Below are 23694 nucleotides of genomic sequence, written 5' to 3'. Positions count from 1 at the left end.
CATCCCCAGTGGGAGATGTGCGGGAGGCGGCTGGTCGATGTTTCTCTCCCATCGATGTTTCTAACTCTCTATCTCTCTCCCTTCCTCTCTGTAAAAAATCAATAAAATATATTTTAAAAAATAAAAATAAAAATAAACATTTTAGCAAATTATGAAAGCTAGTTTTTGTAGCTTACCTTTAAAATATGAGGTTTAGCTCTGGCCAGTGTGGCTTAGTTGGTTGGACATTTCCGTGCACCAAGAGGTTACTGGTTCAATTCCTGGTCGGGGCACATGCTTGGGTTGCAGGCTTGATCCTCGGAAGGGGCGTGCAGGAGGCAACCGTTTGATGTTCTGCTCTCATATCAATGTTTCTCTCCTCCCTTTCTCTCTCTCTCTAAAAATCAATAAAATATCTTTTAAAAATGAGGTTTAGTCAATTATGTTTGGTTATAGGAATGCTAATTATGTTAATAGTTTTATAACTGAGGTTAAAAATAACATGAATATAGAGGAAAAACTGATTTAAGTTTCGGTTATTTCATGGAATTAGGTCAGGTTGATCTTACAAACACAAGGAAATAAAAGCATTTAAATAATAGAAGTCTCCATTTTGGGTAAATCTTGTGAAAACTTCAACCTTGAGAAGAAACTAGACTTCAGAGCAATTCATTTGACTTAATTGTTTGGGTGTCAACTGTCACAGCTTTTTGCTTAACAAAATATGATGAAGGATAGTTATAATTGGCTTAATTCCTGCCAAACTTTGCATAGACAAAGTTTATTATTTGTGGTTTAATTTCTTAAAAATAAGGCCATTTCTTATAGTACTGCTTTGGTATCCATAAGAAATCCCAAACAATGCTGGTAATTAAGTGGTAACTGGGCTTTATTTAGATCTATTTCATAATGTTCATTTACATTTTACACTAGTGGCCTAGTGGAAAGCTTTTTTTTTTTAAAAAAAAATCTTTATTTTTCAGATTATTACATTTGTTCCTCTTTTCCCCCCCATAACTCCCCTCCTCCCAGTTCCCACCCCACCCTCTCCCCTCACTCCCCACCCACTGTCCTCATCCATAGGTGCACGATTTTTGTCCAGTCTCTTCCCGCATCTCCCACACCCCTTCCCCCACCCCAAGAATAGTCAGTCCATTCCCTTTCTATGTCCCTGATTCTATTATAATAACCAGTTCATTCTGTTCATCAGATTATTTATTCACTTGATTCTTAGATTCACTTGTTGATAGATGCGTATTTGTTGTTCATAATTTGTATCTTTACCTTTTTCTTCTTCCTCTTCTTAAAGGATACCTTTCAGCATTTCATATAATACTGGTTTGGTGATGATGAACTCCTTTAGCTTTTTCTTATCTGTGAAGCTCTTTATCTGACCTTCAATTCTGAATGATAGCTTTGCTGGATAAAGTATTCTTGGTTGTAGGTTCTTGGTATTCATCACTTTGAATATTTCTTGCCACTCCCTTCTGGCCTGCAAAGTTTCTGTTGAGAAATCAGCTGACAGTCGTATGGGTATTCCCTTGTAGGTAACTGAGTTTCTTTCTCTTGCTGCTTTTAAGATTCTTTCTTTGTCTTTTGCTCTTGGCATTTTAATTATTATGTGTCTTGATGTGGTCCTCTTTGGATTCCTTTTGTTTGGGGTTCTCTGCGCTTCCTGGACTTGTAAGTCTATTTCTTTCACCAGGTAGGGGAAGTTTTCTGTCATTATTTCTTCAAATAGGTTTTCAATATCTTGCTCTCTCTCTTCTTCTGGCACCCCTATAATTTGGATGTTGGTACACTTGAAGCTGTCCCAAAGGCTCCTTACACTATCTTTGTATTTTCGGATTCTTTTTTCATTTTGCTTCTTCGCATTTTAAATCTTTGACGTGATTCTTGCGCTCCTCTGGTCTGCTGTTGGGAGTCTGTATAATATTCTTTATTTCAGTCAGTGTATGCTTAATTTCTAGTTGGTTCTTTATCACAACATCGAGGGTCTCATTAGATTTCTTGAGGATCTCACTATATTTATTGGCGGTCTCACCAGTCTTTTTGAGGGCCCTACTCAATTTATCAGCGGCTTCTAGACAGTTCTTGAGAGACCTTAAAAGTGTGGTTTTGAACTCTATACCCTCCATTTCTGTCATTTGTGTCCTGTTTCTTTGTCTCCGCATTTTTTATGCTTTCTTGGTAAACCCCCTTGTGGTCTTTGTGCACAGTCTTGTTGTAGTTAAGCCTTGATTGTTGTAGGTAACACTGGGGGGGATTTGACCTCCAGGCCAACTGGCTGTGACAATCAGCTGTGTCTACAGTGGGAGAACTTCTGTCCTCTAGGGAGGTGCTAATCTAGCCTTTGCCTGAGGCTATCCCACAAATGCCTCTGTGCAGGGCTTGGGCTGGGCGAGTTCCAGGGGATCAACAGGTCGGGCGAGCAGAGCAAGCAGATATGGCTGCTGTCAGTCCCGTCCCCAGAGGCTCTGCCTCTCAGTGTCCCAGCAACCGCTGCAAACCTCGGAGAGAAAGCTGCCCTCGAGTTCCGACCGATGCCAGAGGGTCCCGCTTCTCCCGTTTGAGTCTGGGTCCCCAGAGACTCGCCCGGAACTGGAGCTCAGAGCCTGAGACTCCCTCCTGATTGAAACAGACAACCGCGCCCTCAGCCACCAGCCCGCTCCGCGCGCACCTCCGCACCTTAGTATTTTACTTCTGCACTGCGCCTCCTCTGAGTCTCGGTATGCTTTTCTCTTTCCTTTTAGTTGTAGAGTTTCCCCTTAGCCAGCCTTCCTGTGGTTCTGGGTGATGTCCGTTCCGTCTTTTAGTTGTATTTTTGAAATGGTTGTGCAAGGCAGCAATCTCCGGTGTTTACCTATGCCACCATCTTGGTTTCTCCCCTAGTGGAAAGCTTTTAAAAAGTAGCTATCTTTAGCTTGCCTGGGGGTTCCTAGATAGTACATTCCTAAAGGTTAGCACCCCTTTTCTAAAACTTTTCTAATCCATCCAACCCATTTCTGTCCTCATAATGTGTGATATACTTCTCATAGCTTTGATGATATTGTTTGGTAATTAAGATTTCCAGTCTGTCTTCTGCTAAGATTCTCAAGGTTAAGGATTGTATTGTAACCTTAACACTAAGAATGATACATGGCAATTGAGGTACTGATTAAGTCTTGGTAAAAATTCTAATCCTTTGGTTGAATGTTTTAATTTCTTCCTTTGTTACTCATATTTTCTTTAAAAAAAAATAGTCTCTCCTCTACTTTTAGCTTTATGGTAAGAAATATGCTTTGTTGTGATCATAATTTTAATAAAAACAAAACCCTGCCTCATCTTTTAATAATGAATTAGAACTACAGAGAACTGAAAACAAAAATCAAAGAGCCTGGATAATATAGGTTAGTGGTTCTCAAAATTTAGCATGCATATAATCACCTGAAGGGCTTTTTAAAATGTGGATTCTTGGGCCCCATCTCTAGAGTTTCTGACTCAGTAGCTCTGGGACGGAGTCCTGAGAATTTGTATGTGATATATTCTCAAAGTGGTGCTGTTATAGTTGGTTCAGGGACAACACTTTGAAAATCACTGATGTAGGTTATAAATTCTAACTAAGACCTGCATTATAATGAAATAGGATCTGTTCCTAAAGTTGGTCTTGCCCTCTCTGTAAGGTCTTGGGGGGAAAGTACTCCACATTTGCAAAACTCTCTAAGTTATCTACAGAGAATAGGTGAGCTGCTGATGAGAAAACTTTAGTGCCCAAAGGGGAGGAGAGGTTTTCTTTTTCTTTTTTTTTAATATATTTTATTGATTTTTTACAGAGAGGAAGGGAGAGATATAGAGAGTTAGAAACATCGATGTGAGAGATACACCGATCAGCTGCCTCCTGCACATCTCCTACTGGGGATGTGCCCGCAACCCAGGTACATGCCCTTGACCGGAATCGAACCTGGGAACTTTCAGTCCGCAGGCTGACGCTCTATCCACTGAGCCAAACCGGTTTCGGCACCAAAGGGGAGGAGAGGTTTTCTAAGGAAGACTGGTTGATCTCTCTTGGTGTCCCGTCATCTGCAGTTATGAGTATGTAAGAACTCGTTGACTAACTGATGAAATTAGGTTAGAGCTCTAACTTTCTGGTTTTGAGGCTAGTCGTCTGACATCTATAAAGTGCTTCTTTCACTTTTACTTCTGTATTGGTTTGAATGCAAATAAAATTAACAAAAAATATATTTTAAGTTTTAGTTATTAAGCACTATAATGTTTATATAGCATCTAATTAATCATATTTTTCCATCTGTTATATTTAGCCATATTGATTACCCATAAATTGTTTTTAAGATCCTAAATGATGGTCAGTTGTGCATGAAAGTGTTTTTTTATTCAGCACATGTTTATGGTATGTTAACTATGTATAGATTAAGCTCTGAAATTTCAGTGATGCAGACTTTTATAAATGGCATATATAATTTTCTGGCTGCAGAATTCATGAATGTTGTAAATAAGATTATTCAGAAACATCAAAACTGGATATTCTGAAAAACAAACAAACAGAAGGCTAATCAGCTGTTATTTCCAATGACAAGGAAAATAACCACTGCCATATGACATCCTAAGTAGACATGTCATACTCAAGTTCTTACCTGATTGTGATGTGCTTTTAAAAGAAATTCATAATCAAGTGAAGACAGTAATTATTGTACTTTTGTATTAGTACATGATTTTAGAGGAAAAATATTTTTTAAATTAAGACTTACTGGATAGTGTAATATATAGTGTACATTTTTTCCAAGTTTGTGAGAGAAATTATCTTTAATAGTCTCTTCCATTTATGAATTATAGTCTGATCAGGTTGAGAACATGAACTGTACATACATGAAACCGCAGTGCAAACAATTAAAAATCAAATTACCAGCTAGAACAAGTAATTTGTTTTAAATTGGATAAATCAGCATCTATGAAGGAAAAGCATGATCAAAGTGAAGTGGGATTAATGAGGTCATCATTTATATACAGTTGATAGCGTGAAGGCAAACTAGTTGAAATTTACTGGACTAGTGAAATTTTAGATTAAGCTGTTCCATTTTATAATGTGTTAGCTATTGGATTGTCCTAGACCTTAAAGTTAGTCTTGCTACCGACCTTTAAAGCTTTTTCTGAAAAGATTCAATAAATGAGTAACCAAGGACTCATTCTCTTCACCTCCAAGAAAATTTTGTAGAAGCAAAATGTTGAGCCAGGGAGCTTCTCTCAGAGCTGTTTTGCAGATAAATTGAAAACTGCTCTTAGATTTGTCAGTGTGTTTTTTTAAATAATTAAGAGAGAAAAAAGGTTAGAAGGCAGCAGCTTCTTAATATTAGGCTTAACCCAAGTTAAATGTGATAGGCTTTTAAAAGTATATAATCTGCTTTTGATTGTTTGGTCGTTTGTAACTTGTCCCTCATCCAAGAATTTAACGATGGAAATAAACATTCATGACATGAGAAGTCACCCCCTTTCTAAAGCTTTTCCTGTCCATCCATTTTCAAGCCCTCTGCAGAGTTAATTATCCACAAATCTGTTCCCTAGCCTACTGTTCATTGTATTATGTTATGTAGTGATAATGAGAAAAAGCTATATTTCTAGAGAAACATTTGATGAGATTTTCTTTTTATTATGGACATTTTTCAAGCATATACTAACGACAGAAAATGCTATAATGAACCCCACAACCTCATCTGCAGCTTTAATAATTGTCAACTTTCTGCCATTCTTGTTTTATGTCCATCCCTTTGAATCACACTTTTTGTTGTGGTTGTGTTGTTGCCTGGAGTATTTTAAGAAAATCAGTATCATTTCATTTATAAATACCTCAGTATATATCTCTAATCAAGAAGGCCCTTTTTAAAAAACAACAAAAACACATTACATAAACAAAATAAAATAATAATTCCTTAATTACAACTAATAGTCCATGCCCAGTTTGGCTCAAAATCGTGTTTTCTACAATTGATTTGTATGGATCAGGATCCAGACAAGGTCCAGACAGTGCATTTGGTTGACCTGAATCTTCAGTCTCCTAATCGTCTCTATAACCACACTTCCTACTTCCTTCCAGTATTTAATTGGTGAAGAAACTGGGTTGTTTTCCTGTAGTAGTTCCCACATTTTAAATTTGGGTGATTTTATCCTGGTGGTAACATTCCACATCTTCCTCTTTTCCCCAAAATTCCTATAATCTGACTGAGAATAAATTGGTTTGAATTCAGTCTTGTTGGTAAGAATAGTTCATAAATGGTATTGTGTACCTGCTATATTTTCATGTCAGGAAGCTTATGACTGACCTCCATTACAGTTTCAGTGAAGATCAGTGGGTTTAGGTGGTATCCATAGATCCTTTTTTTAAAAAAATATATTTTATTGATTTTTTACAGAGAGGAAGGGAGAGGGACAGAGAGTTAGAAACATCAATGAGTGAGAAACATTGATCAGCTGCCTCCTGCACACCCCCAACTGGGGATGTGCCCGCAACCAAGGTACATGCCCTTGACCGGAATCGAACCTGGGACCCTTCAGTCCACAGGCCGACGCTCTATCCAGGGAGCCAAACCGGTTAGGGCCATAGATCCTTTTCATAATAATAGTGATGATAATTATTCTAATAAGTCAATTATATGGTTTCCCTGAAATACAGTCCAAAGAGGAAAGGCAGGAAAAATGCTAGATTCCTCCCCCTTTTTATTTATCAATTTTCAGAACATGAAATGAGTTGAAGTGACTGAGAGCTTTTTAAAAATATTGTAGATGCTTATATTTGATGTATTTCAATCTACTATAAATATTATCTGACACCCAAAACTTCTCCATATTTAGGTAATGGGCGCTCCTTCAGGTTGACTCCTGTGTCATTTGATGTGAGCCTAGTAGTCTGGTAATTTCTTGCTTTCAGCATGTCAAGATAACCTAGTTCCTTTACTTCTTTAGATTTGTAATTTAATCCATTTCTCCAAGGAACCTGGGTAGCTTTTAGTAGAAATCTAAGTATTAATAGTATTCATTGTTACTGGACTGTCATTGCTTCTAGGCCTTTTCCTTGGACAGGGTTGGTAAATAAGTATTTTTTTGTTCAAAGATGTTAAAGGGTTTTTATTTGATCTATTTGATTTTATAATGATATCTTTTTTCTCTTATGCTTAAATTCTGGGTTCCTAATAACTAACCCACAGTAAACCTAGCATCAGAAGAACCAACTACATGTAACTAGAAGACTGCTATGTACAGTTTAAGATTTCTCTGTGCAGCTTTTATATCCTTAGGATACATACTTGTAGGGTTATGTCTTTTCAATTATTTAAAATGTCATTTTAGATTATTTATACTTTTGTACTGTATGGTTATGCCAAATTTTATAGATTCAAGTTATTTTCAGTTTATTTCTATTTTTAGAGGGTTTTTTTCTCTATTTAATGAATTTTGTTTTTTAGTGTATAAAATACTTACATGGAATCCCAAAGTAAAATGTATAAAATAAGGTACATTCAGAGTGTCTAACTTAAATTTCTATTCCTTCCCCATCTGTTGTCCCTCCCTTAGGTAACCATTTTTGTTAGTAAAAACTAATACTAAACTTTCTTCTTCCATTGTTCCTTTTGAAAATATAAATAAATATATATATGTATTTCCCCCTTGTCCTAATTTTCCACACAAGGTAATATACTATACATAATTTTCCTTTACACTTTGTGTTTTTTTTGGAGATCTATCCATAACAGTATATAGGTATCCTCATTCTTTTTACAGCTGAACAGTAATCCATAATAAGATTATACCAGTCCCATCCTTATTGATGGACATTTGGGTTGGTTCCAGTCTTTACGTATTGCAAACAGTGCTGAAAAGCCCTACCCAGTTTGACTCAGTGGATAGAGCATCACCCTGTGGACTGAAAGGTCCCAGGTTTGATTCTGGTCAAGGGCACAGGCCTAGGTTGTGGGCTTGATCCCCAGTGGGGGACCTGCAGGAGGCAACCAATCCACCATGATTCTCTCTCATCATGGATGTTTCCATCTCTCTCTCCCTCTTCCTTCCTTTCTGAAATCAATAAAAATATATTAAAAAACAACAATAGTGCTGAAATGAATAGGCATGTGAATAACCTATTTGATATTTTTATTGGTGTCTCTTTGGAAAGCTTCCTAGAAGTAGAACTAAGTGATTTTACTAGACTAAAAATTTCTTATGCATGGTGATTAGTTAAGAATTAAATGGAAGCAGGTACCTCTTTCCTCATATATGAATAAATTATTTCAATAGATGTGTGATTGACCATCTACAGTGGGGCCTTGACTTACGAGTGTCCTGACTAACGAGTTTTTCGAGATACGAACTGTCTCTCGGCCGATTTTTTGCTTTGAGTTGCGAGCTAAAATTTGGGTTACGAGCCAGCTTCAGATACCCCACCGCTAGTTGGCGCAGCGAACGTCACAGTGAACGCCACAACATCAGCCCAGCATCACGTGTCTCACCCGTTCACTTTTTGATTTGACATACGAGTAATTTGAGTTACGAGCTCCGTCACAGAATGAATTAAACTCGTAAGTCAAGGCCCCACTGTATTTGCTAGGGATACAATAGGAAGTTCTATAGAACTTCATGAAGCATCCTATCTAAGAAAGAGGGAATATGCTAATTGACCCTCACACCGTCGCAAAAGATGGTGGCGCCCACAGCCAATAAGGAGGGATTATGCTAATTGACTGCCCCACCCTCAAAGATGGCAGTGCCCACAGCCAATGAGGGAATATGCTAATTGCTGCCTCGCCCTCAAAGATGGCAGGGGCCACAGCCACAAGATAGCAGTGCCCAGTCCCCTCAGCCCCGCTGGGGTGGCAGGTGCATGGCAAGGCCGGGCCCGCCTGGCCGTTCCGCGCACCTGTCTCCAAAGTCCCCCAGTCCCCTCAACCCCCCAACTGCCCAAGGCCGCCTGAGGCGCAGGTAACCAGGGCCAACCAAGGCTTGCGCTGCTGGCAGTGGCAGCAGCAGAAGTGTGATGGGGTGTTACCTTCTCCTGATCGCTGGGTCGCCTCCCGCCCCTGAGGGCTCCTGGACTGTGAGAGGGGACAAACCGGGCTGAGGGATTCCCCTCCAGTGCATGAATTTTCATGCACCAGGCTACTAGTGAGTAAATAAAGTAATTTTAGATTTTGGTAGGAACTATGAAGGAAGTAAATGAGTTTATATGAAAAAATAACTGAAGATGACTCACTTTGGATAGGGTGGTTTGGAAGGCCTCTCTGAAAAGGTGACATTTGAGCTGAGACGTGAAAGATAAAAATGATTAACACTGTCATTTATTGACTTTCCTACTATATATTTGGCAGTATAAAGGATTTTCATGCATTGCCTTATTTAATCTTATAAGAATCTGCAAATCCATTTTATAATTCCCATTTTACAGAGGAGAAACGGATGATCAGAAAGTAAATTACAAGATCTTGAAGCTTAGAAATGGGGGGCTGGGATTTGAATCAAATCTAGGCCCATCTAATTCCAAAGCCAAAGAAGATAACCTCTTTGTACTGTATTACAGTGCCCCTCTTAACCAGAAAGAAAGTAGAGAATACTGAGTTAATGGAGTAAATATTTTGGACTCTTGTTTTCACCTGGCAGAAACACAGTGTTTTGTTCTTTCTTTTAAAGCACTGATTATATATATTACTGAATGACTACAACTTCAGAATACATATGCTTGATTGATTTGGGAATGTTTATTAGATACTAGAGTCCCGATGCATGAAATCTGTGCAAGGAGCTCAGCCCTCGCAGCCCTGGCTTTGTCTGGAAGGTCGTCTGGATGGTCATTCTGCTGTTGGGTCTAATTAGAATATTAGCTCTTTATTACTAGTATATAGTATAATAGGGAAACATATCTTCTTTTCTAAATTAAATAAAATAATTTCAATATCTGTTTTTATTATTTCAATTTAATGATGGTTCCTATGTTTAAAATACTATACTGGCCCTAGCTGGGTGCTCAGTGGTTAGATCATCTGAAGAGTTGCAGGTTCGTTTCCAGTCAAGGGCACGTACCTCAGTTGCAGGCTTAATCCCCAGCCCTCGTCAGGGTTTGTGCAGGAGGCAACCAATCAATGTGTCTCTCTCACATAGATGTTTCTCTTTCTCTTTCTCTCCTCCTCCCCTTTCACTATCTCTAAAAATCAATGGGGAAAACATATCCTTGAGTGAGGATTAAAATACTATAGCAAAAATACCCTCCACATATTTCTAGCCTACTAAAATGATGTACTTTCTAAGTATTCTATTTACTTATTTATTTCTCAAATATTTGTTAAGAGTCTATATTCAGTGTACTTTGCAAGTGTCTGTTTAAATTAACTTTAGTAAATAAAATAACCAAAACATTTTTCAAGGTTCAGTAAACAACCATACAATTAATCTTAGGGGGAAGTTTATTTTTTGTACCAGCATATACTGAGCACTTAAATGTATTATCTTAAGTCTCACAACAATCTAGTCAGGTGGATATAATCCCCATTTTACAGATCAAGGAAATGAGGCACAGAGGCTGCATAATTTGGGAGTGCCATCTAATAAGTGAGAGATTCAGAGCTAAGGTTCAAATCCTATGCAATCATAGGTTTTCTATCATAAGTATTGCAAAGATCATATAAAACAATAAAAAAGTAGGGAAATATTATTATGTTCTTCTTGCTTATAAGTTAATTTCATACTATTGTCCAATGAGTCAAGCGCAATGATTCATAGACATTTTCTTTGGTGTCTTAAACTAGAACTAGCTGCAGTTAAAACCTAGATTTTAATTTTACAAACAAGGTAACCTCTAACAATATTAAAATAAAATGATATTCCCTCGCTGAAAGAAAAATTCTTCAGTAACTATGGCAATACTTGTGTATGAAGACAGCATCTTAAATCTCTATGCAAGTCATACACAAAGTGTTATTGCAGTGAAAAAATAGTGGTGTGAATAATACCTGCTCACCGTCCAAGACACTTGATGTATCTTGGGCCTCAGTGTTTGTTGGATTTTGCAATTTCATGAGCAAGATTTGTATTTTTTTAAAGTTCTGTATTTCTGTGTGTTCCACTTGATGTCAAATTTGTATTCTTAGATTGTAGGGTTCTATTAAAAAAATAATAATCTCAGTCCCTCCACCCCCCCACACACTCATTTTGTATAATATGGTAATGATATCACCGTAGCAGTAATTACGGGTCATCTTCATTTCTTTCATCTCTGCCTGTTCTGATGGCTTCATTCCTTTGACGGAAAAGATTTGGCTCTGGGTGCTATGATTATTTTGTTAAGCGTTATTCGAATAGACAGGAGTGAGAGAAATTAATCAATCCAAATGCAATTAGCATCATGTTTAACCCAGTGATGGACGTCTCAAGGTGAAACAGCCAGGGGAGTTTCAGACATTATTATTCAATCCAGTGGTTCTTATCTAAATTATAATCAAGAGAGGTTTTTATTGGCTTCTCAGAGTGAAGATGTAACTCTTTGCCTGCCCTGGGGGTCAAGACTGGGCCTTCCTCCTCCATAGTCTTTAGCTACTGCCAGTACGTTCCAAGCAGGAAACTTTTTAATATCCAGATCAATGAAATGATCCATGCTGTGATCTTGGTCTGATTTTTCTGAGAGTGGAATCTAGCCTCTACAGATAAAATATCTAATTTGGGCCAAAATGTTTTTTGTAGTGATCAAGTCACTATGACTAGTTGTTCTATCTTAACCTTACATGATAGATTATTATTGCTGTTCTCACTTTATGGATGAGGAAATTAAGACTGTGAAGCTACTAGCCTTTGGTCATAATAAGTGTCCTGCCACGATGTATTACTATGTAAAGGCCCTGAGGCATGAATGTTGTACACAAATTTATGAGTATTTAATAAAAGTTCTCACCCCAAGAGTATTAATGCATTGCTTTGATCTCATTGCCTTTCATTCAGTTGAGTTTACCCTTGAAAGGAGAACCAAATGAAACTATGAGTAGGCCTGTGAGGCCCTCTGAAAAGGAAAATAAATACAAATAAGGAGTTGTTAGCTCTCATTTCTTAAACACAAATCTTTGGAGTTTTTGTTGTTTTGTTTTTTTAGTAGAGAGAAGGATTATAACAAGGACTGAATATTTGAAATCTAGTCTTGTTTTGCTCTTGGAAGAGGGCAGGGCAAGGAGAGTTGATGGAGAAACACAGGCTTCACCCGAATAACACCATTTTTCAAATGCCTGACAATTAAGATTCTTCTACTTCTGCTTTCAATCTTCAGGCATCATGGCTGACACTTCCCATATTTTATGTTCCCGCTTGATGTGTTATATTCGGAGAATAAATCTGTTGGCTAGATATTTCTATTCTTTTTTTTTTTCTGTGTGAAAAGCCATTAAAATTATTTTCCATATTGGAACTGTCCAAATTTGTTTACCTGTGCGCTGAGTCCTGGCTTTTCATTTTTATATTACTTCTTGGATAAAACATTACCTGGCATTGGGCCTTACTATGAATTGAAGGAAAAAATGTTTGGTATAAAATTGTCTTTCTCTGAATTTACTGGAGCACTGTTTAGAAGAAGAAAAAGTCCTGTTAGACAAGAGACCCAATATAAAGGGAACCTGGAAAGTGTGCCCCAAAAAGGCTTTTTTTAAAATTCTGAGGATGAAGATTTTGATAGTCTATGATAGTTTGGTCACAGATGTAGCATCCATACTGTTCTTTTCTCAGATATTTCAGTCTCCTTTTTGAAATGCTTATGCCTAAAGAACTTTAGGCAAAAGCCTGAAGGCTACTTTGCTTACCATCAAATGCTACTTTGATGTATTTTAGAGAAAAGTGTAAGATTTTTACCAAACTCTCACATGTGTGTGCTCTCCCACAGGAGTTGATTGAGAATGGTCAGTAGACTTTGATGTATTTTAGAGAAAAGTGTAAGATTTTTACCAAACTCTCACATGTGTGTGCTCTCCCACAGGAGTTGATTGAGAATGGTCAGTAGACTTTATTACAATTAACTACCTTCTTAGGGCCACCAAGCCTAATGAGGCTCCAAGAGACCCTTCCTCATCCAGTGACACCCGGTTCAGTTCGCAGCACCTTCTGCTCTTGCAATGCCCCAGCACCAGCTGCTCTCACATTAGAGGCATTAAAAAGTGCTTAGTCCTTGACTTGAATTATCGATCGCTGAGTAGTACGCTTTGTGCAGAGGTCTGAACTGGAGCGTGGTGAAGGATCTCAGTCTGGCGGACTGCCCTGGAATGGCTCTGCTGTACCCTGGCTCCGTGCCAGAGCGACAGAAAACTTTCCACATTCCTGTGAGAGAGAAGTCAGCATTATAAATCACAGTGGTATACTTTTGTTCTCTAATCCACCAAAATACCTGAGAAGAGCGAGTCCCATCTTAAAGGCCACTTCTAGTTTATTTTAATCTTCCCTAATGTCTAATACATCATAGGTTCTCTGTGCGACTAACTTAACTCTCATCCACCCTCTTCATGCTTTTCTCTTGCACAACACACACCGATGACTAAGAGATCCCTCTTGTTATAGTGATGAGAGTTCATTCAAGGTTTCAAGGACCAAAAAGTAATTTTTAAAAAGTGAAAACCGTAATTATAATAAATGGCATCATTTCTACAAAATATCTTCTGTGAAACTAAATAGCCTTTTAGCAGACTGATTTGTACTAAACCAACTAGGATTTTGTGTGTTTCTTTTTGCTAGAAGTAGCTGCTTGTTGTGGTCAAGGAAGGTAGCTGCTTCTAATACCCAGCATTATTCTGGCAGGTTTGGTCCTGCAGAGTACGTGTGTTACAGACGCAAGTCATTCATGTTCCCGTTTGTTTTGCATTTGAGCTCTTTTTAAAAATAAGTAGTTCAGCCCTGACCAGTTTGGCTCAGTGGATAGAGCGTCGGCCTGCGGACTGAAGCGTCCCAGGTTCGATTCCGGTCAAAGGCATGTACCTTGGATGCGGGCACATCCCCAGTGGGGGGTGTGCAGGAGGCAGCTGATCGATGTTTCTTGCTCATCGATGTTTCTAACTCTCTATCCCTCTCCCTTCCTCTCTGTAAAAAATCAATAAAATATATTAATTAATAAATAAATAAATAAATAAATAAATAAATAAAATAAAATAAAAATAAGTAGTTCAGCACTCCTGGTGCTGCTGGTGTTCATTCAGTGAGGACCTGGTACCTCACCATGGCCAGTGGAAAACAATGGTCATGGCTTAGGCCTACTCTCCGCACTTCTGGCTGAGTGGTGCTCCCCCTGTGGGAGCACACTGACCACTGGGGGCAGTTCCTATGTTGAGTGTCTGCCCCCTGGTGGTCAGTGCACGTCATAGCGACTGGTCATTCCACCGTTTGGTCAATTTGCATATTAGCCTTTTATTATATAGGAATGGATAACATTTAAAGGCACTTTTCTTTATTTTTTAAATTATATGAGACTGTGAATAAAAAAAGAAAAAACAATGGTCATATTAATTTGAAGGTGGTAGAGCAGGATAGTTCTGTGGTGCAGTTTAAGATTAAGAGGCCTATCCCACTTAATAAACTATTGAAGGCCTATTGTGAATGACAAGGTTTATCAATGAGGCAGATCAGATTCCAATTTGATGGGCAGCTAATTGAACCAATGAACCTGACACCAGCACAGTTGGACATGGAGTTTGAAGATTCATCAGTGCATTATGGCAGCAGATAGGTGTCTACTATAAAGAGAACCTGATACTTTACTCCAGAACTCTGTTCCTCCAGACCAAGAAGACAACATTTGTGTTGTTTTTCTTTTTAATCCTTCCCTGAGGATATTTTTTCATTGATTTTTAGAGTGGAAGGGAGGAGGTGAGGAGAGAGAGACAGAGAGAGAAACATTGATGTAAGAGAAACCCATCGATTCCGTATGCACCCTGACTGGATGGAGTCTGCCACCGATGTTCGTGCCCTTGACTGGAATCAAACCCGGGATCCTTCAGTCCATAGGCCAATGCTCTATTCACTAAGCCAAACTGACCAGGGCTAATGTTGTGTTTTTTTAGAAGATTTTTATAAGAATTTATTTGAACCAAATTGACAACATGCTGGGGAACAAGATCTCAAATGCTCCTTGTGGAAACCAAAGACAGTTTTACAATTTTTTGTACATAGTTATTACATGTAGGGCAATATGTCTTTAGGTAGGGATAAATTACTATAAAAGAAATGAATCTGCCCTGGCTGGTTTGGCTTAGTGGTTAGAGTGTCGGCCTGGGGACTGGAGGGTCCCAGGTTCAATTCTGGTCAAGGGCACATGCCTGGGTTGCGGGCTTGGTCCCCAGTGGGGGGCGTGCAGGAGGCAGCCGATTCATCATCAATGTTTCAATCTCTCCCTCTTCCTTCCTGTCTGAAATCAATAAAAAAATATTTTTAAAAAATGAATTCTAGATAGTTTTCCCATCAAGTGTCTTGTGGCTTACATAAACTTGTTTAAAATGAAAGAGATGATTATACAGTAGCTACCATTTACTGAATGCCCGTGTGACCTTTGTATTAACCCCACCTTGAACAAAGGATGACTTGGGTGACTTGCCCTGGGTAGTAGTTAGTATAGGAGCTGTTAAGTAGCAGGGTCCATGGGTTCAAGTCTAAGCCTGTCTAATGCTAAAAGCCCTGCTCTCTTCACAGTTATGCTGTCTCCTTTGTTCCCTGGCCATTCATATCAGAGTCTCCTAAAGACAGCCTGTTGTTGCTCTTCAGGATGTGAGTGAAATAGTGGAATGTAACTCTTCTCCACCTCGATAATGTTTTTAATTATATTGAGGCACAGAAGTACTTAAAGTAGTTTGCATTGGAATTGAAAACCAAACATTATGAGTTTCTTCCATTTCATTAAAAGTTACTTATTCTTTACATTGTTCCCTACATTAAAGCCAAGCAGAATTTTATCAGGCAATTGCCTCAAAGTTATAATCTGGAAAATCTTTCTGTAATGAAACCCATATGTCATGGGTGAAAGGTGCAAAGCCCTGGCAGAGAGGGCTGGTCTCGTGAGAGATTCGCACCCAATCTCGTTAACCAGGGTGCCTCTGGTAATCCCTCATCCCCTCACCGGTGAGAAATCAATCTGTGCCACTGACTCTCTTTCAACCAGCCACCAGAAAATTTACTGCAGAGAAGGCAGTTTGGGGATAGTCATCGTGGAAAGGGAGCCAAGGCTAAATGTAGGATGGAGGATTGGGGAGTCTAAAGAAGACATTATATTAAACCACACAGCACCTTCCCAGCAAGGAGGATGCAGTCCTCCCTTCAGCCCTGACCTCTCTGAGCATGCCCAGGTATTTACAGCTGCCATGAACCTGACAGTCCTAGGAAAACTCGAAGGGGATAATGGAAACCGCATAAACCTGGAAGTTGATTGTGGTGTATCCATTTGCCGCCTGTAAATGTGTACAAGTGGTTCCCTCTCCCACACTCTGCAGCAATTCACATGTTCCCCCTGTGGCGACCGTCTCTATTGTGGCTTTCTCAGTTTATGGTCTTGTACTGCATAGGAGAGCCCTTAGTAAATCATGACCACACAGAGGTCATGCCTCTCTCCTACACAGCACACACTGTGGTGGCTGGTGACCAGTGGATCCCTCTTGGCATAGTTATTAGAATGTGGTAGCGTGTTCACTTCCTGCTAAACTTGTAATCCTAGAGAATTAATCCAGAATTAGAAAATTGTTAAGAAATTTTATTGAGTCTAGAGAAAACTCTCTCTAGCAATTTTGTTGTCTCTTGGGTTGTCTTGTAGCACACTGTAGGAAAAAAGGACTAGGAGAGAAGGGAAGCATTGAACATGCCAAGCTAAGAAGCATGTACTCTTACCTGGTCATTAACTAGAGAATTAGACCAAGCTGTAACTATTGAGAAGAAGAAGGAATGGCACTAGTCAGAGGGAAATAGAAATATCTTCCTCTCCTCTGTAAGCAAACCATAGACATCTCTAAAGTTTTCCCCCCAAAGAGACGTGAAATGCTTTGCGGAAATATTTTAGTAAAGTGCATTTAAATATTGAACCCTACTGGAAGGTAGGTGTGTGTGTGTGTGTGTGTGTGTGTAGAAGAATACGGAATAGTAGCAGAAGGCTGTCTCCCTACTCCTAATGGGATTTTGTAGCAGCATGTGCAAGTTTGTTTCAGAAGTCAAAAATGAACAGATGTTGGTATAAATTACCTCTGTGTCTGATGTCTTGCAAATTAAAAGCGCGGTTGGCATCACTAAACAATTTCACTAGGTTTAGGGGGGTGCAGTTAGCAGGCGGTGATTACTGTATCAGGTTGGTAAGAATTTTCACACTGCAGCAGAGCAGGAGAGCAAGGATAAAGAAATGAGGAATCAAATAAGGGCTATGTGAATTAATCAGAGATGTTAACATCTCTGATGACAAGTGAACAGGAGGGCACGTGCTCTGGAGCAGCCCCTGACCCACAGCAATTTCTCTGTGCACAGAAAGGGGCTGGTGCTTAGGATGTGATTTATAGGGCACAGCCCTCTTTTAGGGAGCAGCTATGTCACAAATTCGTATATCTCCTATATAGGACTGGCGAGTGGGAAAACTTTCTCCCCTCCCATGTAGAAGATGATGTCTTTTGAATTACTTCTACTTTTACTGTGGTTTCCTGCAGCTCTGTGTACTTAGATTAGGTTGGAGGGGGAGGAATGATTGAGTGGGAAAGGGGTTGTTAAAAGGGATTGGTTAAATTCAAGGAGAGCTTGCCACTGAGAGACTTTGGAATATCCATTTATTTTTCTGTTAAATCCTTTTGATCCCTTGACTAGATTGGATCTTTTTAAATTTTAAGTCTTAAAATCTTGGTCATTTTCCCATTTGGAGAAAAAATAATAAAGAATTGGGGAATCTGAAGGGCAGCAGGCAGAAATAATTAGTGATGTCAGTAGAGTGCTCCTGACCCCGAATTGGAGGAACAAGGTTCTGTTTACCCAACAGAGTTTTGTGTTAACCATGTCTGGTTTCCAGAGCACCTGCTTCTAGCCAGGTTGCAGGATCGTTTGATGCTTTGCTTTAGGTCTTTAGTAAATACCTGAGAGTAGGCAGAAAAAAGTGATGAGACCCACTCAGGCCAAAGTATAAGTCAATATATATAGGATCTGGCTGAGGGAAAGATCCCAAGGAGTGGAATTTTTGAGATTACTACTATCCCTTATCACAGTTAATTCATCTGTTCACTCAGGAAATAGTGCCAGAGAAGCAGCAGGCTACTTACCCTCCTCTGAAAGGTGTTGTATTAGTGATACCACTATACCAAGCAAGTTCACTGCTGGATAGCCAAGAGGACAAGGCAAGTGACATTAATATGTACTCATTTTACAGATAAAGAAACTGAGGTTCCTACCCAGCTCCTGGTGTCACCCAGCTGCTAGAGCTGGAACTTAAACTGAGTTCTAATCCTGTGTTCTCTGAAAGAAGCCATGCTAAAGATTATTCTGTATTAGTTTCAGATGTACAGCAAAGTGGTTAGAAAATTTTACAGAGTGGACTCATGCTCTTACCTCCCCCCCCCCCCACCCCTGCTGTTTCAAGTACTCAACTGGCCCCATTTCCTCTAGGATAGTTAGTCCTTGTCTGTCCTCGCCACCCCACCTCCATCTCTCCATTAATCTGCATTGTTTCCATCAAGGGAAATTATTTTTCTTGCTAAACAAGCAAGGTAAATTTAAAAAGAACCCCACAATATAGAGAATGGAGCACCAAGGGCCACTAACAAGTCTTACTGTTTGCCTGTGGAAGGGAAGAAACTAACTTTGTTGTTGTCCTATTTGGTTCTGGCTCTTTGGTATATCATCATTCATCCAGCCCACGTTTTTCAGCAGATGCTAGCTAGGTCTAGCACTATGCTAGGTGCTGGTGGAATAAAGAATAATAAAACAGTCTCTGCCCTCTATTTTTATACTTCAGCAGAGGAAAACAAGTATATAAACAAGTAATTGCAGATCTGATAGGAACTTTGTATGTAGAGAGTTGGTATAAATCCACCAAGGGCCGAAACCGGTTTGGCTCAGTGGATAGAGCGTCAGCCTGCAGACTGAAGGGTCCCGGGTTCGATTCCGGTCAAGGGCATGTACCTGGGTTGCGGGCATATCCCCAGTGGGAGATGTGCAGGAGGCAGCTGATCGATGTTTCTGACTCTATCTCTCTCCCTTCCTCTCTGTAAAAAATCAATAAAATATATTTTTTAAAAAATCCACCAAGGAAGGAGCGGTCAGTTTGCTTTGAGACAGGGAGGGGCTGTGGGCACATGAGACCAGACCCGCACTGAGACTTCCATTCCTACTTAATGGGATTTCCTTTCTCTTTGTTGGAGCTCAGGAACTTATGAAAGATGGGGAATATATATAGACTGCAGTTACCAGAAGCCTTCTTGTGGTTACAGAGTTTGTGTTGTTTTACTTCTTCACTGTACATATTAACCAGGAACTTAGATTTAGGTGGGGAGAATGGGAGCCATTCACTTGGCACCATTTGCTCTGGGCTTGAGAAAGGCAGGAGGAGGTCAGAGTAAAGGTCCTTCTCATCTCGGCAGGAGCCTCCCTGGCCACCTCACTTTTCGGCCAAGATAGAGACATGTTCTTGGGAGGCCACAGGGCACAGCCTGCTGTGTGCCCACTGCTTGATTCCAGAGGACTTCCAGCCTCCGGGCAAGCCATCGGAAACTTTCAGCATGTTAAATCCACTTAAGGGATCTGAAAAGATGATCTTGTGGGGATGAGGATGAAGGGCGTTTAGGCTTCATATGATTTTTGAGGATTTGCTTGACAGCTAAAACGGGGGCTTCTGCAGTGACCCTTGTAATTGAGAAATGTTTTACTTTCATTTCAGAGCCTCATCTGTAGGAAAGTAGCTATATAAACCCCCTTGTAACTACAGCATTCAAAGATTGATGGTACTGAAAGTCAGAGAAAGACACATAAACCTTGCCTGACTGTATTAAATATCTAAGGACTGACAATGCCAAGAGAGAGAAGACCGAAGTTCTATAAACCCTACTTTATTACTCCATCCACAGATGAACTGCACTGGGGGACTATAAACCCTGTTGTATTACAGTACCCAGGGACTGCCACTGAGGGACGGGGTAAACGGTCTCTCATTCTGATGTGAGATTATAAATGTCCAGAAACCAGCAACCCACAGAAGACTGTTATCTTGGTTGGATTTTAGCCTCCAAGAGCAAACCCCTGTGGTAGTGAATGTGAGTATTAGGTTATATTCTTTAGAGAGAGAGGTTTGGGGGAATTCCATGATGATTTTTATAAGGGTTGATGGACGATGTTTTCCCTGGTTGGCCTGTGCCCTATAGCAATTACCGACTTCAGAGCAACTCTACAGTTTTAGTTGCCAGGAGTGGTTTGTTTCTCCCTCTTTTTGAAGGTTTGTGGTGATTGACTCTGTTGTGGTCCCCTGTTTACAATTTAATTCTGTGCTTTTAAATTAAATCTTCCTATGATCCTTTTTTCAGATTTTAGCTCTTCATTGATCCTTCATTTGCTTCTTTATTTCAGCCAGAGAAATGACACGGGGGAAATTCCTCAACATTCTAGAGAAACCCAAGAAGTAGCCCAGCTGTGGACAGGATGTCCCGGGGGCTGGAACCACGCTCCACTCCCAGTGCAGCTCTGATGATGCGCACCTCACTGCTTCCTGGCGAGAGGCTGGAGGGTGCTCCTCCAAGGCTGACCCTCTCCCCTGCTCCTGGTACTCTGCGCTCTGAGGACATTCGGCAGCAAGAGAAGAATCTGTTCCACCCAATGGTCAATGCAGTTATTCAGTCTGCTTCCAGACTTTGACCATCTCCACCTCAGATGTTGGTAACACCAGAGGGCATATCCTTCTTAAAGGTCAAAGTCCTGCTTTCTTGTTTCTGGAAGTGATTCAGGAGCCCCAGGATCTTACAGTTGATTTGATTCAGTGATGGCAAAGTCCATTGTGACAGCGATTGCATGAGTTGTACTTGATCTCTTAGGGAGTATTTATGATGCAAGGAGCCCAGAGACCAATTAGATTCTGGACCAGACCATGCAGGTTGACCTGTGAACTCTCCAGTGTATACTAGGTTCTAAGAATCCCCAGCTGGAGAAACCAGAATCTTCTAGAAATGATGCCTGCTTTTAAAATTCTACACCTCTCATGGTAGTCCCATACCCTAAGCCTCCCATTTCCCACCTCCTAGCTCCCACCATCCATGCTGACTCCAGAGAAGGGGATCCTTGCATATCAAGTCCCTCCTAGGAGTAGTTTGTGTAGTGAAAGGCCGTGCACAGTTGCATTAGACCTCAAGACCAACTTAAAGGTGACAGAAAGGACTTTTGAGTTCTAGTTAAGCTGTTACAGATTCAAGTGAGACAGTATGGCCTGAAGATGGGAAGAGGGGGTTGACTGTAGGAGTTTGATTTGATTAACAACTAGAAACTCTGATTGACCTTACAGGATTGTGCGTGCTGTGCAATGATGGCAGTGTTCCCCCCTGCCCCCTCTCACAGCACATATCACCCATAGGACAGGAACACACATGAAAGGAAAAGAGAATTTCCTGACTTAAATATAACTCTTATGGAGTGTTTGCCAATTATGTGTGTCTGTTAAAACCTGAAAATCTAGCTTATGCGTTGTAGTGACTACACATGTTCTCCATATTTTGTCTTACAAGCCTCTAACGTTTTGAAAAATACACGGAGTGTCCTGAACTTTATGAAAAGAACATCCATGTGACAGTAGCATGATAGTGTTTTGATACAAGGAAAATCGTGGTCAGGTTTTTGGCCCTGAGCCTGTGCGAGGGCGCGGCACTATTCACTTTAATAGTTGTTCCGTTAACCATAACATGTACCTTGTTTCCCAGCTAGAATTAATGTTGGATTTTTCTCTCATTTGTGCCATTTGACCATCCATGCAATTCTACTTACTGACAAGAAGGAAAAAATTGAACACAGGATAAAAGGGATGAGTATGGGACGGAAGCATTCTGCCTGGAATATATAGAAGGTTAGGCTGTAGAGGCTTTGAGTTTAAGTGAATCTTATTATTGACATTCCTTTATCGTAAATGTGGTTGAAGAGTCTGCATATGCACACGAAAAATAGTGGCATAATAGCAAACTCTTCCTTTTGAGAGTTGATGACGTCAAACGGGGAAATTAAGAAATATATGGAGCGTATTGGGATACCTCCCCCAAACCAACTTGTCTGTAACCTGAACCTATGTAATTGGTTTTTGGTCTGCTTTGACTCTTTCTTTTACTGTCATAGTAGTCACCAGCACTTAATGTAAGTAGATATTTTAGAATTGTGATATTTATTGGTTTTATATTTGTCGTCCTCAGAAATGTTAATGTTGTGTTTTTATATTGATAATGTAAATGTATGTACTATGTGTGCATGAATGTATTTCAGGGTGTTGGAAGGTTGTACTTTGTATATAATGTCTTCTGTGTCGTCATAATAAATATGTCCCTTTTATAGGAGAGTGAGTTTTTCCTCAAAGGACCAAGTTACGTACTTAAAGCATAGACCTCATCAGAAAGTGCAGCTATAATGACAAAGAATCTGCTGTCTTCCCCTCACGTGGCAGTGGGTGGTGTGGGGCTTTGTAGTCACCTACTGCATGGTCTGCCAGCTTCCAGTCTGTCCTACCTGCCGTCTAGTTCATTACCACTCAACTCCCTGAAGGAGACTTAAACACCTGTAGTTCCTCCCCAGGCCTACTAATAAAGCCTGGGGCTCTCACCCTGGCACCCTAAGCTCTCTGCATGTAACCCTAGTAACCCTCCTGCTGGCTTCTTTCCTCTCCATCATGTGAAGTCTCTGGTCCCAGTCCCTCACTCGAGTGCTCTGCCCATGCCATTGAGTTCCTAGAAAGTCTCTCGTCCTTTTTGCACATATCAAGCCCTAACCTTCCTATAACCCCTGATGCTCCCGCTGGAAATAACCCTGCCCCCTGCATTCCTACAGCCTTTATGTAGGCCAGCCTGTGACTTACCACACTCCGCCTGGCACTGAAGTGTTCTCAGCCCGGACCGCATTGCCCTACTAAATTATAAGTCCTCCAGGTTTTGGCTGTCTCCTGCACATCTAGTTCTTCTTCAATGTCTTATTTGAACTAGAGATTCAAAATACATCTATTTGCAGACTTCCTGTTAAATATGATGGATTGAGAACAAATATTTATCTGCCACCTACTAAAATCCTTAGTAGGAGTTCCTTTTCAACTCTGTTTCAAGAACTAAAGAAGACGAAGTATTAATCAGTACTACTACTGTCACCCATTAATAACACTATCAATGCCCTTTTAGAGAAAACATTCCATTTTAAGAAAAGCTAATTGCTAAGCATCATTGGCTCATCCCTGATTTTCAAGAAAACATCTGGATGGACCATAGGTTTCTGGGATTCAGGAAAGCATAGCTGGCTGACTGACTTACTAAAAAGGGGCAGCGTGTGAATGTCCTGGTCTAAATCTTTGAGGTTATTTTTCCAATAACTAATTATTATTTGCCCACAAGTGTGTTTTCTGAATATCATACTTGCAGCATATTGGTTGGTGCTTACAGCACATTTTTATTGATTTCAGAGAGGAAGGGAGAGAGAAAGAGAGAAAGAAACATCAGTGATGAGAGAGAATCATTGACCAGCTGCCTCCTGCACGCCCACCTCCTCCTGGGGATC

At 40.1% G+C, this 23694-nt stretch overlaps 1 protein-coding gene across 1 annotated transcript in view; it reads left to right on the top strand.

Annotated features, from left to right (window-relative positions):
- LIN52 (lin-52 DREAM MuvB core complex component) overlaps positions 1-22489 on the top strand; it is a 96944-nt gene extending 74455 nt beyond the window's left edge. Inside the window, exon 6 of the mRNA XM_081114106.1 lies at positions 20536-22489. Within this exon, the coding sequence (XP_080970232.1) occupies positions 20536-20591 (56 nt within the window). The 3' untranslated portion in view covers positions 20592-22489. The remainder of the gene's footprint in view (positions 1-20535) is intronic.
- The last annotated feature ends 1205 nt before the right edge of the window (positions 22490-23694 follow it).

The sequence above is a fragment of the Myotis nattereri genome (assembly GCF_964212035.1).
Source record: "Myotis nattereri genome assembly, chromosome: 1".
NCBI classification, from domain to species: domain Eukaryota; kingdom Metazoa; phylum Chordata; class Mammalia; order Chiroptera; family Vespertilionidae; genus Myotis; species Myotis nattereri.
Note: the sequence above shows the minus strand (reverse complement) of the source record. Positions and strands in the feature narration are given on the sequence as shown.